General features: G+C 46.4%; 1 protein-coding gene across 1 annotated transcript; it reads right to left on the reverse strand.

Moving 5' to 3' along the window:
• Positions 1 to 516: 516 nt before the first annotated feature.
• On the reverse strand, positions 517 to 12003 carry LOC120671908. Its single transcript, XM_039952168.1, has 5 exons — positions 11791 to 12003; positions 9516 to 11638; positions 8366 to 8426; positions 8065 to 8288; positions 517 to 1069 (listed from the first exon to the last, which is right to left on the reverse strand). The coding sequence occupies exons 2-5, from the start codon at positions 11555 to 11557 to the stop codon at positions 1015 to 1017; spliced, it is 2382 nt and encodes a 793-aa protein (XP_039808102.1). The 5' UTR covers positions 11558 to 11638; positions 11791 to 12003; the 3' UTR covers positions 517 to 1014.
• Positions 12004 to 12432: the final 429 nt, after the last annotated feature.

The following is a 12432-nucleotide window of genomic DNA, read 5'->3' on the forward strand; positions in this document are numbered from 1 at the left end:
TCTCCCTCCAGCAACGCTGGTCGCTTCACTGGAATATAATGACAGCGATCTTAGTGGAGGCACAAGAGGGACAAAAGCTTATCAGGAGAGGTAGCAAGATGGATCAGATTCCGTTTCCGGCTCAATCAGTGCAAGTAACAATAGGCTGTTTCCCACGGCATCCAAACCACAACGTCAATTCTGGTCTGGCACGCACATCGCTCATCACCGGAAACCAGTGTACTTGCATGATTCGTATTGTTGTCGACTCCACAGGTGAAGGAAACAATGGGCTTCTCAGTAAACTGGCCCCATCATCTCCCGACTACAGTTCCAGGAATGCTGAAGATCCAGCAGCCTCATGCATAGCTGCAAGGGACACATTCATGTGAAGCGAGTTAATACAATTGGATCTGGTGTACACTTGTGCCTGTGCAGCTGCAGCCATGCCGTGGTCTGGAAAGCTAGGTAGGCATCAGAATTGCAGCTGGACATTAGCACAAACTGTACAGAATAAGCGAGGGGAGTTTCAGGGGATAGGAATGCCATCAGCCCATCACATCGGCAAGAGTCTCAAGAATCAAGAGCAAATATATACACATGTTAGGGGAAGCATAGCTCTCTACCAATATATTACAAGCCGATAATTGCTCATACATCTAAAATACTTCTGCGCCTGTGATGGGGCAATGTACTGACAATGATAAGGAATAGCATGTACAGGCAGAGAGCAGTGAAGTTAGAACTGCCTGATAGACTTAGGCGAGTCACTAGCAAACTTAGATTCCATTAAAGAAATGGAATTTGCAGGAGGGAGAATATTGGTAGTTAAAATCACTAAACCACTTGATTCCTGCTTCTTGAGCAGCACCATTTTCTGCGCACCAAGGATTTAAGTACTCCTTGTAGAGCTCCAGTCCAACCAACTTGGAGAAATCTGAGATTTGATATCATAACCCGCAGAGATTTGTCCTCCCATGGTGAACTTTGAAAAGTGTGTTATTAGCAAAACCAAGACCCTGAGACAAGAGCCATCTATCTAAACTCTTCAGGGACGTGCATGCCAAAACCACGCTTCAACTTCTCGATCCTATTCAATAGAAAGCAGATAACTGTAAGTGTATGACCATATTGGAAGCAGCCTGACAAATAAATACACGCATGTGCCAAATGTTAAATAGCTAGAACCAAGGGCCTCAGAAAATTATTGGCACAAACTGATCTAAGGATCTTGGGTTATGGTGTACATATGATTTTACAAGAAAATAGATATCAATATATCAGTTTCGAAGAACACATCACTCTCCATAGTGGCAAGGCAGTTGCCAAGGCACATCTACAGTGGATTCAATCATCACTTGTGGTGCTGGGCTTGGTGATTGGTTGGAATAGCCAACAATGATTATTTTGTTTTAGGACAGGAAGCCCCACAACAGTTTCGGCAGATATGGTTTAAAAATGGGGGAGACCCCATCTAGTGGCTGGTTTTTAAATCAGCAGGCCCTTTGCGATCCAACAATTCTAACCTATAAAGAATTCATGTGCTAGCTAGAAATAAAACTTGAAACTTAATTCTTTTGGTTGGGGTTGAAAACTTGGAGGACATGTGAAATGGAGTGTGTGTTTTAGGTGAAATGGAGCATTGAATATGGAAGTTTGTGTGCAGGGGAGGGTAAGATTGGAAGCTTATCAAGTTATTGTTAGAGTATATTAGGCAACTCCGGATATGGTTAGTTTATGATTGATTGTAATCCCGAGATAACCTTCCTTATCTCTAGGAGATGCTACTTGCCCTCCAAGCCATGTACTCTATATATACCGCCCTAGGGGCTCAATGCAATATATCGACCACATTATACGCATCCTACCTTTCCTACATAGTATCAGACGCCCAGGTTACGAGATCCTAACCCTAGCCGCGCCGCCGCTTCCGCTGCACCCGCGCGCCCCCGGGGAGATCGAGATTGATCTCCGCCGGGGGCTGCGCCCTCCTAGGATGCACCGCGAATCCCTCTGATCCGCGCCGCCGTTGTCGTCAAACACAGCAGAAGGACCTACCTCTTCCCTGCCCGCCCCATGGCGGCGCCGCTCGACGTCCCCGTCGGGTACCACATCGCCATGGGGGCGCCACAGCCTCTGGGGGTCGTCAGGCTACTGCACACGGCTGGAGCAGAGGAGCCGCTCGGGTTGCACCTCGCCCCGTCGAGCTCCCTCGCCGGCGGGCCCTTCCTCCTCTCCTTTTTCTGCCCGTGGTTGACCACGATTGGGAAAGGATAAGGGAGGGGAGGGACATTTGCTAGGTGCACCCGAGATTGTACCCCATGGTTCGTCTGCTGCTGCTGGTTTTTTTCTTTTCCGATCTAAAGATCGGTTTGCGTCGCCCTGCCGTTCGTCTTCGATCCATCGTCGACCCTCCCGAAGGACGAGGTTGTTGCTGCGCCCTCTTGGCTGCAGCGACGACGTTCGGGATCAAGCCACCCTACCGGTGTCGCCGCCTTTTCAGGCGGTGGCGCCACTCGCCGCCTGTCTTCGTCAAGCAGGCGCTCGATCCGCCTCCGCGCCTCCAGCCGTTCTCGCGCGGACATCGCCGCCGATGTTCCTGAAGGAAGGTGTCGTCGCCACCCCTGATCTGAGCGCGACACTTGCTGCAACCTGCGCCGTCGCAAACCGTCCTGAGCGTGACCTAAGTCGCAAACTGCGCCGTCTACCATCGTCATCCGCCGCACCGTCCTGCTGCTGTCTTCGGTAAGAAGCTGCTGAGTTTGTGGACTCGAGCACCTCGACGACGCTTCGACCCGCGCCCCCTCCACGGCTTCGACCACGTCCACCTCGACTTCGGCTACTACGGCACTAAAGGGCTATCATCTGCATGAGTCTCCAGTCAAAGTTTTTGCACCGGCGTTCCGACTGTAGGGGGGATACGTCTCTATTGTTCTCCAGTCTGACCGTTCGTGTTTCTACCCCTACGACAGCGGGGGGATGTTAGAGTATATTAGGCAACTCCAAATATGGTTAGTTTAGGATTGATTGTAATCCCGGTATAACCTTCATTATCTCTAGGAGAGGCTACTTGCCCTCCAAACCATGTACTCTATATATACTGCCCTAGGGGTTCAATGCAATATATCGACCACATTATACGCATCCTACCTTTCCTACAGTTATCATAATTCATAAGGAGATCTATCTGGCAGATCTAGGTTAGAGTGCACCATGGTTTAAGAGGCATCCTAAGTGGAAATCAATCTCGAGTTTGTTGGTTTTGCTAAGCTAATAACCAAATCCATGATCAAATTTGTGAGATTTTCCATTATGTTGTCTGTATGATCAAGGTCTCAGGACATTCTTGTGTCTCGAGGCCTGGACTCAAACAGGCAAGAAATCAACACTAGCCATTCTAATAAATCATAAAATCTGAGGAAACAAGAATGTTACAAGATCAAAAGGATTATGTTCTAAAAAAAGGAGTAACTCATAGCCATGTAAGTTCTGTTGTTTTCTGGGACCCATCAGATGTTTCTTCTCACATGAGCCACTACATTGATTCTTGCGGTAGATGAAATTAAGGACCTTAGAAGCAAGACTACATGAAGCTCCTAGTTATTCTTAAAAAATATAAAGAAGTTTCACGCATCGGGTTGATTAAAACCTGCTACCATTTGCTCTCCTCCTAGCACACTCCACAGGACGCGTGTCGCCTCCTGCCAGCTTCGACAATTTTTCGGAAACATCCTCCTATTTTCTGAAAATCGCAACGAAGCCCAGCTCATCCTAAGAGTGCAGTACCCATATTCATATATTTTCCACATAAACCCTCACACTAATATTTCTTTCGCTACAAGGAAGAAGAAACATCCTCCATGAGACACTTCTTAAATTTACACCCTCCAGCAAGCCCCGAACCCTGACCCCTCTCGCCAACCCCGCCACCTCCTCTCTCTCTCTCCCCCGGCGGCGCCTCCTCCCTTCTCTCTCCCAGCACCTTCTTCCCGACGGCGTCCCTCCCCGCCCCTCACACCTCTTTGCGGCACGGGCCGGCATGGATCTAGCGGGCCTGCTCGCGGCGCGGCCGGCAGTGCCTGCGCGCGGGAAACAGAAGCGAACACTGTCGCGCACGCGAGGAGGAGCAGTAGATACACAGACCCCGCACGGGCTCGGCCCCATGGGCGGTAGGAGCAGATGCCGCAGCGCGGGAGACAGGCGCAGCCAGCAGCGTCAGCGCAGCGGACGCGAGGAGGGAGCAGCACCAACATGGGTCCCGCGCGGGCACGGCCCCATGGGCGGCAGGAGGAGATGCCGCGGCGTGGCCATGCTGCAGCAGCGCGGCGTAGGCCAGGAGGGGGACACGGCGCGGGTGTGCAGGAGGAGGACCAGCGGCATGGCCGGCACGGCGCGTGCGTTGGCAGCAACATCAACAAACAACGAATCAGGTTCCTTCCACCTCAAATTGACCTTGCTGGGCCTTAAATCAAGCTCTCCTTCCTCAAATCAAACTCCTTCAAATCGATCTCACCAAGAACAGAATCGAGCTCCTACTCCCTTGAATCGACCTCAATGAACCGCGAATTAAGCTCCTCTTCCCTGGAACCGACCTCACCAAGTCACGAATCCAGCTCTCCCTGCATCGAACTAGCCTCTCCTCCTTTGAATCGAGCTCCTCTAGGCCTATAGTCTTTAGCCCTTAGCTAGACTAATAAATAAGAGCTCTCCCCCGCAGGAAGGCGAGCACGAGCAGGTTATGTGTTTATTTTGTGCTTGCAGTTTTTCTTCTCTTGATGCACGGGTATAGTAAGGCATTGCATCATCTGTGAGATAATTTTCTAAAAGATATCATCAGAGAGAAGAATTACAGCCCAAAATATCAATTCACTTAGACATTTCTTTGATCTGATAATACTTGCTCTTATTCCGTGCCGGTGAAGTAGGCACATATGTTGACTAGCTGCAGAAAGTTGATGTCAGGAATTGCTTTCAGGTGTAATTTAGTGTAGCAAGATGCAAAAATCCTCTTTGAATAAAACTGATTCATATTGTTAATTAGTTAGTATTTTGTGCTACTAATCGCAGAGAGAAAAATCTTCATTTGGTTTGATTTAGCTATACTCAATTAAATTGACTGTTTATAAGGAGTTCCATATTTTTCATGTACACTCAGGATTTTGTTTCCAGATTATGCTCATTTCATATCTATATTTTTGTTACAGAATTTGGGTTCTGTTGATTGTTTTGTATTGGTTTATATCTTTAATAAAAATAGAAGGGGAGATGGCGAAAAAACTGAAAAAGGTATACATGATGATCTGAAACTGTCCAATAATCACTAACTTTCATGCTTCAGATATTTGTAAATGTTATACTGTCATGAATTGTCATCTGATTTGTTCTGCTCTCACATGTTGCAGGTTTTCAAATCTTTTAGTGACAGTCAAACATCTTTGAAGAAATTTGTCTTAGCTCTGATATCCATCGTTGGAACATAAGTTTTTGTGGAGGCAGTCGGGGTTGGTAAAGGTAGCATGATTTGATTGGATTTGTTACGGACCAATCTGAACCCAATCAAGCTCTCCCTGTTCATAGCGACTTGCCTACAGGAAGGACTGTTCGTTGCTTCGTTCTGAAGATATAATTAAATTCTTAACTGGTGATTTCAGAAGTAAGACAAGATCAAATGATATTTTCTGGGAAGCTGTCCAGCCCTGTTTGCTTGCAAAAGGCTGGCACTCAGAGTAGCCAAAGGATGTCAGCACAACTAAAAATTGCCTTGCATTTCTTATGCCTGGTATAAATAAGTTCTCGAGAAGTTAACTCACTAAAGACACCCATTATTTTGATTCTGTGAGTGAATGTCCTAAAAAAAAGGTGTCAGCTGATCCTGTTCTTCTTGAATTTGAGGCTATGGTTTAACTGCTGAGAAAAATGGCAGTATAACAGAAATGAAACTGAACCAAGACAGTCCTTCAGATGGATATCAAGAGTTTCCTAAGTCCACAATAATTGATACAAGCTTAGTTGAAGGGGAAGAACCCTTCAATGTGTGGGAGCTGAGAAACTTACCTGCAGATGCAAATATTAGTTTTGTCCTTTCACGCCATTCGTCTAATATGGTGACAGTTCCTCCGAGGAGGAAGATGCCAATGATAGATTATCAGATGACCAGGAAGATTGTGGACGAGTTACAGCTGAGGCTAACGAAATTGAAATGGTTTCAGTGGGTTCATTGCGGAACATGGAGACTGCTAATGGTCATTCTTCTAATGGCAATGTTGGAGTATATTGAGCCCATGTATAGAGGCCCATCTAGAGGCCCATGTATAGGAACTATATATTCCACCCTTCTAGGGTTTGGAGGAATACATATCTATTATTCTCTCCTACAGGCAATGATGATAAAATTGATTTGACAGGCAGCTATGGCATCAAAATAAAACCTGAAAAAAAAAAACAAAACCAGAAAGGCGCAAGAATTTGTCCCCAGTGTCAAAGCCCAGAAGATTAACTAGCTGTAGTAATGAACAAAGCAGCCGCCGCAGCTTTTCTTTCTCAAAAGGTCGTGGTGGTTTGGAGAAAGAGAAAAGCAAGCCACCGTTGACTTCAACATCAGCTGCAGTTGATGTTGGTGACACTTTCCAGACTAAAACAATTGCATGCTGTTCTACAAAGGAGAAGCGATCTGAGCACAAAATGAATGCACCAAACTCTGTTACCAATGATGAGCAAAATGAGAGAATGGTCATGGAGAACTTAATTGAGGACAAGTCGTTTGAGCATAAGGCTGATGCAGTGGCTGAAATTCACTCAAAGATCACTGCTGATGAGACAAATTATGCCAAAGAAGAAGGTCATGTTTTAGTGGTCCGATTAACTCAAATAAGCTGAAGACACCGTATGATGATAGGGCAAGCGGCAGTATTTGTGTCACGCCATAAAAAGATCAGAGTGGCATGAAGGATGATGACCCTCCAGTACGAACAGTAACATGGCTCGTGATCCTTCCATGGCAACAGGAAAACCTGCAGCAACCTGCTTTGGAGGCTAATCCTTGGTGGCATGGAACCAGAAATAGGCCTCCCACTGCAAGAGCTTTAGAAGCCCGCTTTTCCACTACTTGCAAGCGGAAAGCGGTAGGGTGATCCAAAGAACATGGCAACAAACTTCAAGATTTATAGCTGGAACTGCTTTTGCTTCAGGTTTGGGCAACTGGAAAACCGTTGACAAATGTTTGTCACTTGGAATAGGTGGTAGCTTTCTTGGGTCTGTATTTGTGCATAGTGCACTCTAGGCTGATTAACTATAGAGTTATTCAGTCCCTAGGTTCTGCATTATCAAAAAAAAAAAGCCCCCTAGGTTCTGCCACTTGTATGTGTTCTGACCTGACATGCCTAGAAAATATTGCCAATTTTCAGATCCAAACGTGAGGATAAGCTAACAAACATCTATAAATATTATGATGTCAGATGATAAGATGTCTGATAGGGCACGCGAAGTGTGCTAGACTGATGTATAAATGAAACATTCACTTGGCAAGATTGAATTACCTGTTGTATGATGAATCTAAAGACCAATTGGTGGATGTGGCTAGCAGAAGGCCATATCATCATTTTCTCTCCTTTGTATAGACAAATATATGAACATGTTTCCATTTATTACATGCTGATGTTATGGATGTCAAAATGTGCCATATCTGTTTAATATTGTAATGCATCTTGCCGATTATGATAGGGACATTATGATAGGGCGTGCAAAGCGCGCCAAATGTTCTAGTATAATAACATGCAACAGGCATCTGTATCATGCCTGCTCTGTAGGCCAGAACCTTTAAAACCTTCTTAGGCTGTTAGGTTGAAGTAAGGTAGTAGCCTAGGGGAGAGTACACCTCTGTCTACCGTCCTTTTCTTCTGTTGGTCCCCTAAACCAAAGGATATCTGTATTCTCGTTTCATATAATGGAAATGGCACTAGCCTCATGTCCAAGAAAATTGCAGCAGGCCAAGAAATGAATGTCGAACAAATGGAGCTATAAATGTTCAACCACAAAAAAAAAACTTTTCCACACTAGCACAGAATTAAAACATGTAAAGAAACTTACGTGGGAGCAAGTTTTCCAAGACTACGCAGTTTTTTCCCAGTTGCTTCATCAGTTATATTTCCAGATATCTCAATAGAATATGACTTCCCAGATGTCCGTGGCAGTCCTCTTCCTACAAGCAAATCTAAATCTCTCTGACAAAGTTCTCTGCCATTGACAAAAACACCAGTATCCCCGCCAGCACAATTTCTGGGCATCGGATAATGGAATTCTTTAATAAATGGCTGCAAAATAAAAAAAAATGTGAGAACAATTTTTTTCTAGAAGCAGAACAGCCATAGATAGAAAGAACTCATCTTACAGGGATAATGCCAATGCATTCTCTGCCCATGACACCCCAAAAACCAGCATGGTAGTCATACCTAAATTATGATCAGAAGAGAGATGTCAGCATTCTCTCAAACAAAAGAAATTCCAAAAGCACCAACAGAAGTTAATCATATAACAGCATCTGTCATTAGTGTTCAATAGAACACCCACACAATAACTATATTTAGATAGATAACACATGCTTGAGATTAACATACAACCAATGTGTTTTAATTTTCATTGCCAAAACAATTCTCTAGTCAAGCTACAAATGCAAATTTAACAGTAGCGGGTAAACATCCATTCTGCAGTTATGGTGAACTGTGTCACAGTTGATCAGGCTAAAGGTAAGAAGCTCAGAACGCTGACAAAATACGATATGTCAACAGCTACTAACACAACTGCACATAATATATTGAAAATACAACATGATTATTGCAACCGAACTTGATGCTTAGCAAATTTAATTTCAGCTTGAGCTTGGTAAAAAGAAGATAATGGGTCAAAGAATAAGGTCATCACTAGTATAATTACGTTGCAGGAGGTAACGGCTAAGACAACAAGAAGAGTAGACACTGCATCCAATTTGCATGCTTGGTAACAGGAATCAGTGATATGCTAATGCAACACTTTGCAAGTTCTTGGCATAATCTATAGTAGGGGGATAGGGGACCAATATGCAAGTTGTATGATGTACTGCATTGAGCTATAGGCATTTATAGCGCACGCGCGCAGGGGGGGGGGGCAGTAATATGGGCCTCTAGCAAAAAGCAGGAGTGTAAAAGCCTGCATGTCTACAGATCAAATATGAAATATGTGTACAAAGCAACACCAAGATCAAGATCAGGCACATCCACACTAAGGACTTATAACAAAATATGTGCTGTAAACTTGGGAAAGAGTTTTGGAAGGAGCTGCTAGTCTTCTAGAACTAAATGTCCATAATAAATCCTTTCAGATGTCCTTCATCATAATTTTCTGCAAACAAATCAGATTTTCTTCTGGCTAAATAGGTGGTGATAGTTTTTGCTTCCCCTAATTGTGAATCCACATTACTCAAGAATAAAATAAACTAGTGCAAGCAACGCAAACAAAAACAAATATTGCAAACTGTTAGTCTACTTACTATAGCAAACACTTACCAATATGAACCAGGGTCAACAGGACCTGCTTTTTTCTCTGCCTTCTTAAGGGCTCTTTTAGAGATTGCATGACCATTAATTGAAACCTTAGCACTATCCATCGACTTATTTAATAAAGAAAGGTCCTCAAAACCTTTCTTCAATAAACCAGCAAAAAATGATGAGTCCCCACTCTTACCAGTTGAGGACTGATCTTCATCTAACCCAGCCTCTGATGAACCACGAGAAAACCCAGAATTTGTGCGCCCATTAACCGATGACCCACTCTCTGCTGGGGAATTGGCATCTTCTGTAAATGGCTGCTGCAAATTCCCATGATCTTCTTCTGTTTTCAGCTCGTCATGTCTCTCACTTGTGCTTCCAGCTTCGATGACATTGTCTTTTTTGTTTTCTTCACAGTTGTTGCTAATGTTTTCAGCTCCAAGTACACATTTGTCATCTCCTTTGGTCTTCGGCTCACATTTATTATTCGGGTTCTCACCTCCAGGGCTGCTATTGTCATCTTTAATATTTGTACACTCATACTTCTCACTTTCATCTTCAAGACTACTAGAGTCATCTTTTGCACTATTCTCCTTGTGCGTTTTGCTACCATCTTCAAGGTTGCAACAGTTATCTTCCTTGCTCTTCTGTTCATAACTGCTGCATGAGCTTTCATCTTCAGTGGCAACTTTATCATCTTCATTGCCGTTCTGTTTGCTTCTTGTAATAACGCTTTCATCATATTCATGATTAACATATTGTCCTTTGCAAGTTAGGTCTGATATGTAAGCCATTCCTTGGTTAACCTCATCGTTGCCTTTTTCTTGAGTGCACAATGGGTCAACAAGTTTGTCCTCCAAAACTGGAGATCGTGGGGTAACTGGACCATGTACTGAAGGCTCTGCCTCACAGCCTGCATCTCTTTCACACAATATATCCTTTGGGCTCCCAATTTCCAAAGACATGCTTGGAGAGAAAGAGAGACCCTCTCCTTTTGACTGGATGCTCCTGTTTGACCCATACTCTTTCTCAGTCCTACCATGACTAGTGGTAGAAGAAAGTGAGTTATCATCAGCAAAATCCATATCGAATTGCATGCTGCTATGCTCGTTTGAATTGTAGAATGCCGAATTGAAATCTTTGTGGTGCTGATGGGTGGAATCTTGCATCATCTGATCAGTTGAGCTCTGCTCCATTTCAGGCACATATAAGGATGATGATGGTATCAAGGGAATTCCTTTTCCTTCATCATGCTTCAAACTAATTATCTGACAACAAGACCCACATTGAAACCGATTCCTCTTCCTCCCTGTGCACTTTTCCATAGGCATCTGCAGTAGCTTATAACATGAACTGCACACAGTGAAAGGTGCAGCACCATCCACTGGACGACAGATATGTTCTGCCTTCTTCCTGAAGAACTCTGCCCTCCTCTTCGACACCGACCGATGAGAGTAAAGTGATGATGCCACAGATCTCTGATCATAATCGGATGAAATGGATGGTGACCTCTCAAACCGGTAGGATTCATGCTGTCCAGCAAAGTATCTCGCCATCGGGATGTTCTCCTCTTGCGGCACAGGCCTCTGCCCGTGCAGACAGTGCGGGCACGCACACCCATAGTGATGATAGCTCCCAGGCCCTATCCTACCGTTCTCCCACTGCTTCCCAGGGTACTGGCAGTAGTGCCCACTAGACTGTCTCAGATACCTATCCCCATGTTCAGGGCGCAGCGGGGTGTGTGGGCTGGGCGGTAGCAAGCCGAGCCCATACCGGCCACCATAGCGGGAGCGGTGGTACCCCGGCAGAGGTGGTGGCTCAAGGTGCTCGGGGAGCAAGGAGACCGCGCGGCGGCTGACCCTGCGGTGCTCCCGCGGCTGGCCGACGACGTGGCAGGAGCGCGTGATCTGGTCCCTCAGCTCGTCCAGCTTGCGCAGCAGCTCGATGGGGTCCTGCTGCAGCGCGGCCCAGTCCGCACCGCCCCTCGGGTCGCTGCATTGCGCGCGCTCCTCCGCTCCAATCCTCCTCCTGTACTTCAACTCCTTCAGATCGCTCCCCATGGCGGGCGCCTCCCCGCCGAGGGGAGACTCCTCCCACTTTTTCCCGCAATCCCACCCGGATCGCCAAGCGCTGGCGTCGTCCTGCAAGAGACGCACGAAATTTGTGGCGGGTTAGGGCGGCGGAGGAACAGATCAGAGGGCCTCCCCCCTCTTCCGACGAGGAGGTGGGGAATGGAGTAAGATCTGTCGGTTTTGTACGGGGGGAGGGGCGGGGGATGCAGGACGGCGGTTACCTTCCGACGGAACGCGCTGCAGCGAGGCTACGGCGCGTGGGCGTGGCGGCGGCGTCCGCTCTCCATTAGGGTTTCTCCCCACAGCTCGAGGAGTCCGCCATGAGAGAGAGAGGCAGGCAAAGGAGCAGAGGTACTCTCGAGGAGCGGCGGCAGCGTGCGCGTTTGTAACGGGGACGACGAGGGAGCCAAGTGAAAGAAAGCTTCTATATAGCCGCGGGCTCCCTAGGGTCCTTTTCGCGATATCTGGATTCCCGCAGGGCCCGCCCCCGTGCGTCGCGGAGTTACGTGGGGATGTGGTCCGCCTTTTGGAACGATCTGGCCGCGCCTCTGACGCGAGGGGTCAAATCGGCGGCCCACCTGGCGGCGAGCGCCCGCGGTGGGCCACGGGCGCACAGCTGGCGGGAGCCTGGCCCGGCGGCTTCGGTTCCTTCTCAGCCCCTCTCTCAGTCTCTCTGTCTGGCTTAAGCGCAACGAGAGGGAAATAATACGAGAGGGAAATAATAATAAGAATATTTTATTTGTTATTATTTTTTAGAGTATAATCAGTTTCCCATGGTATGAACATAACCATGCAGTTGTCTCTGTTAGTTCGGTAACGATTGCGATTTCCTCCCATGAGGGCATGTACAACCCACATACAGC

The sequence above is a fragment of the Panicum virgatum genome, chromosome 5N, assembly GCF_016808335.1.
Source record: "Panicum virgatum strain AP13 chromosome 5N, P.virgatum_v5, whole genome shotgun sequence".
Classification (NCBI taxonomy): domain Eukaryota; kingdom Viridiplantae; phylum Streptophyta; class Magnoliopsida; order Poales; family Poaceae; genus Panicum; species Panicum virgatum.